Below are 3,553 nucleotides of genomic sequence, written 5' to 3'. Positions count from 1 at the left end.
ACTTTTATAACTTTAACAAACTAAGTAAAAGTAAGAGGTTAAAAAAACTTTAATTTATGAAATATAATTAAAACATTAGTATTATTTTATTTATTTATTCATTCACATATGTTAAGAGGAAATATTGAAAGAATTATTTAAATATTACTATTTATATATAATTAATTACTGTTTAAATAAAATTAATCGTCAATTTTTATTTACACAAATATAAATGACAGTCTCATTATTGAATTTATGTTTAGGAATTAATTGCAATTACATTATGCCAAAAAATTGAGTATTTTTAATAATAATTTATGTTGAGCATTTTCTATTTTAAATTACATCAATAAATTATGTACAAAATGTCAATTTGTTCAAAACAGTAGGAAACTAATTTAAGTTAAAATTATTTTAGGAAAAAAATATTTCATCGGTCAAATGTAAGTAATTTTTTATGTTTTGAATTATCTTATAAACAAAATAATTTTTTCTTTAGTTTTTGATATTTTAGTTTATTTTATTCTGACTACATTTATAAAAATGAAAGTAAGGCATTATTCAAAACAATTATAACATATCCCTGGTTTCAACATTAAAAAGTACTTACCGTTGACAGATTAAATAATTTTAACCTAATTATTAATCTTTTAAAAATTCCTTAATTATACCGCTTTTTTAACAGTTTAAAATTACTTACTTTACTTTTTTATAATTCAAAGTTAAATCAAAATACATAATCGCTACCCTTCTGATAATAATAAAATAAAATTATTGAAATTCATCGAAAAAGATCCCTTAATTTCAATACGTTTTCGATCATGGGAAATGTATGAATATCCTTTAGTTCCTACAAGTTCAAAAGTCCTATGGCAAATCAAAACTTCCACTCAATTGGAAAAACCACGATATGTAATTGTTGGATTTCAAACAGCGAGAAAAGATAAACGAAAAAAATATGCTTGTTATTTTAATCATTGTAATATTACAAACGTTAAACTCTTTTTAAACTCTCAGTATTATCCTCATGGTAATTTGAATCTAAACTTTTATCAAAATCAGTATGCTTTACTTTATGAAATGTATGCTAATTTTCAAACTTCTTACTATGGAAAAGATGCAAAACCTATATTAACAAAGAATATTTTTAAACAATTATTTCCTTTAATTGTTATCGATTGTTCAAAACAAAATGAGTTTTTGAAACAGGCATCAGTAGATGTACGATTAGAATTTGAATCAGGATATAACTTGCCGGCTGAGACTACTGCATATTGCCTAATCATCCATGATCGCGTTGTACAATATAAACCAATCAGCGGCGTCGTTAAAAAGTTGCTATAGAGGAGAAGGGGTAATCTAAAAAGTGTTGGTAGGGGTATAATTGGACTATAAATGCAGTACTTTCGGCCAGAAATTCATTTTCTGCTTCAGGATGGAGTTTATCGTAGACGTTCAAGGTTTTAAAAGACCCTACAGTGACTTTGTCTTTAAAGAATTGGCAATACTTCCACTTCAGGCTGATGCTCAACCAATCGTCTACCTATTTGAACCTCCGTGTAATTGGAATTCATTGCCAGGACGCTATAAAAGTGAAAATCTTTGGCTTACACATAATTACCATGGAATTCATTGGTCAGCTGGAGACGTTTTATACGATAAACTTCGTCCAATTCTACAAGATGTACTACGAGGTGCTAAAGTCATCTACGTCAAAGGATTAGAGAAGAAGACGTGGTTAGAAAAATATTTACTAAATATGCAAAATTTAGAAGATTTTGATTGTCCATCACTGAAAAAAATTAAGTCTGAATTGTCAACTACGTGTACTCATCATACGCTTTATACTGAAAATTGTGCTGTGAGAAATGTAAAAATTCTTCGTGAATGGTTTCTGGATCCTTCAAACGAGTATGTAAGTATTGTTTCTAAAGAATTGACGCAGTTGATTGCACTTTAAAAGCTTTTTACGAAAATTGTGAATCTTTTTTGTAAAAATTTTTAAATAGTTTCTTTAAATAAAATACCAAATTGAAACTTAAATAAATATATTTCTTTATTTCAAAAACCTAATCACCATATTTTTTAAATTTAAATATTTATTTTTTTATAATTCCTGAAAATAAAACATATTTATAACTCCTGACAATAAAATTTACACCTACTTTAAAATTCCTGATAATAAAAGTTCAAACTGTTTTAATCTTCCTGAAAATAAAACTTAAAATTAACTTGTACACGGGAGATAATAATTTCAAAACCAGGTTATAGTTAAAATTTTCTTTTTATTGATGTCAAAATTTCTGATTTTATAAAAATGACTGTTAAAAAATTATTAAGATTTATTTAAATTTAAATTCTAAGGCGTTGTATGGTCCTCCCAAGTACTTCATGTATAACTTGTTTGAAGTAGCAGCTTCTTGCATCATCTCCAGGGTATTCGGTTTATCCTCGAAGAGTTTCACACATCTTGCTGGCAGGAATGTTATAAATTCATTATCAACTTCTGTCATTATCCGTCCTCCAAATCTTGTCTGTACTTTTGTAATTTTCATTATCATGTAGCTTCCCGTTGGAACCAACTCGGAAAGTGGCTTCGTTGGTAAGGTAGCTTCCATGCGTCCAACAGCATTTACTTTTTCTAAATCCATTTTTTTATACTTGTCAAAACACAAACCTTGAACAGAAAGATGAAAATCGGAATATAAATATAATGTATTCAAAAGCTCTGAAATTTAAAATGCTCTTAAAATAGAAAAGGTGCATATCTGAAAATAAATGATGAAGAAAATCCTTTAAAAAAAAATTTGAAATAAATTGCTGAAAATTAATGCTGAAAGAAATACTATAATAAAATTTGAAAAAATGCTGAAACAAATGCTGCAATAAAATATGAAAAAAAATGCTGGAAACAAAGCTGCTGTAAAGAAAAAACTAATACTTACTGTTACTTGGGAAAGCTGACGGAGAGAGAATGACTCTTGTGGCATGGGAATCGCTTTATATCATCAGTATCCCCCACTTTTCACTTCAACCCCACCACCACTAGAATGCGTGCGCAATTCCTATCGTATGTTACTATCATCCATCTTCATTAACACACATGCACTCACACACTATTTAAGAAAGAAATTTAACTAGAAAATAATTATTTATTTATATATATACTGTAACGATCATGAAGAAAATCGTTGTTTATTTTATTTTATTAAATATGGTCGTTACCAACAGTTCCCCAAAATTTAAATGGTCCCGCGGTATATGCTAAAATAATCCGCCAGACGGCGTAAGTCAACCGCATTTCGAGCAGACGACAAAACCACGTTTTTGTCGTCGCCAAAAAAAGGACTAGAGCGAAGCGATCTGTCGCACGAAACACTTATTGTAACGCGGTTAAAGTTAACCTTTTGATTTGTGTGTTGTGGAGATAGAACTGTTTATAAAATAATAAATATATTCTTTTTAAATTATATTGTGGCTTAGATTGTGTGCATCCCCTTGGATAATTTCCACTACAGATAGCAGGCCAACTTGATTATTCAACTTCAATAATAGCGTCATTTTTGGTAAG

General features: G+C 28.5%; 1 protein-coding gene across 1 annotated transcript; it reads left to right on the top strand.

Annotated features, from left to right (window-relative positions):
- Window positions 1–1,417: 1,417 nt before the first annotated feature.
- Window positions 1,418–1,942, top strand: LOC127284051 (uncharacterized). Its single transcript, XM_051309331.1, has one exon. The coding sequence runs from the start codon at window positions 1,418–1,420 to the stop codon at window positions 1,940–1,942; it is 525 nt and encodes a 174-aa protein (XP_051165288.1).
- Window positions 1,943–3,553: the final 1,611 nt, after the last annotated feature.

Source organism: Leptopilina boulardi, unplaced genomic scaffold, assembly GCF_019393585.1.
Source record: "Leptopilina boulardi isolate dan_hultmark-lab unplaced genomic scaffold, ZJU_Lbou_2.1 LbouV2_317, whole genome shotgun sequence".
Lineage (NCBI taxonomy): Eukaryota > Metazoa > Arthropoda > Insecta > Hymenoptera > Figitidae > Leptopilina > Leptopilina boulardi.
This window is presented reverse-complemented; position numbering and strand designations above follow the sequence as displayed.

Coding starts and splice junctions, on each gene's coding strand:
- LOC127284051 (XM_051309331.1), top strand. CDS start 1,418: ATGGAGTTTATCGTAGACGTTCAAGGTTTTAAAAGACCCTACAGTGAC.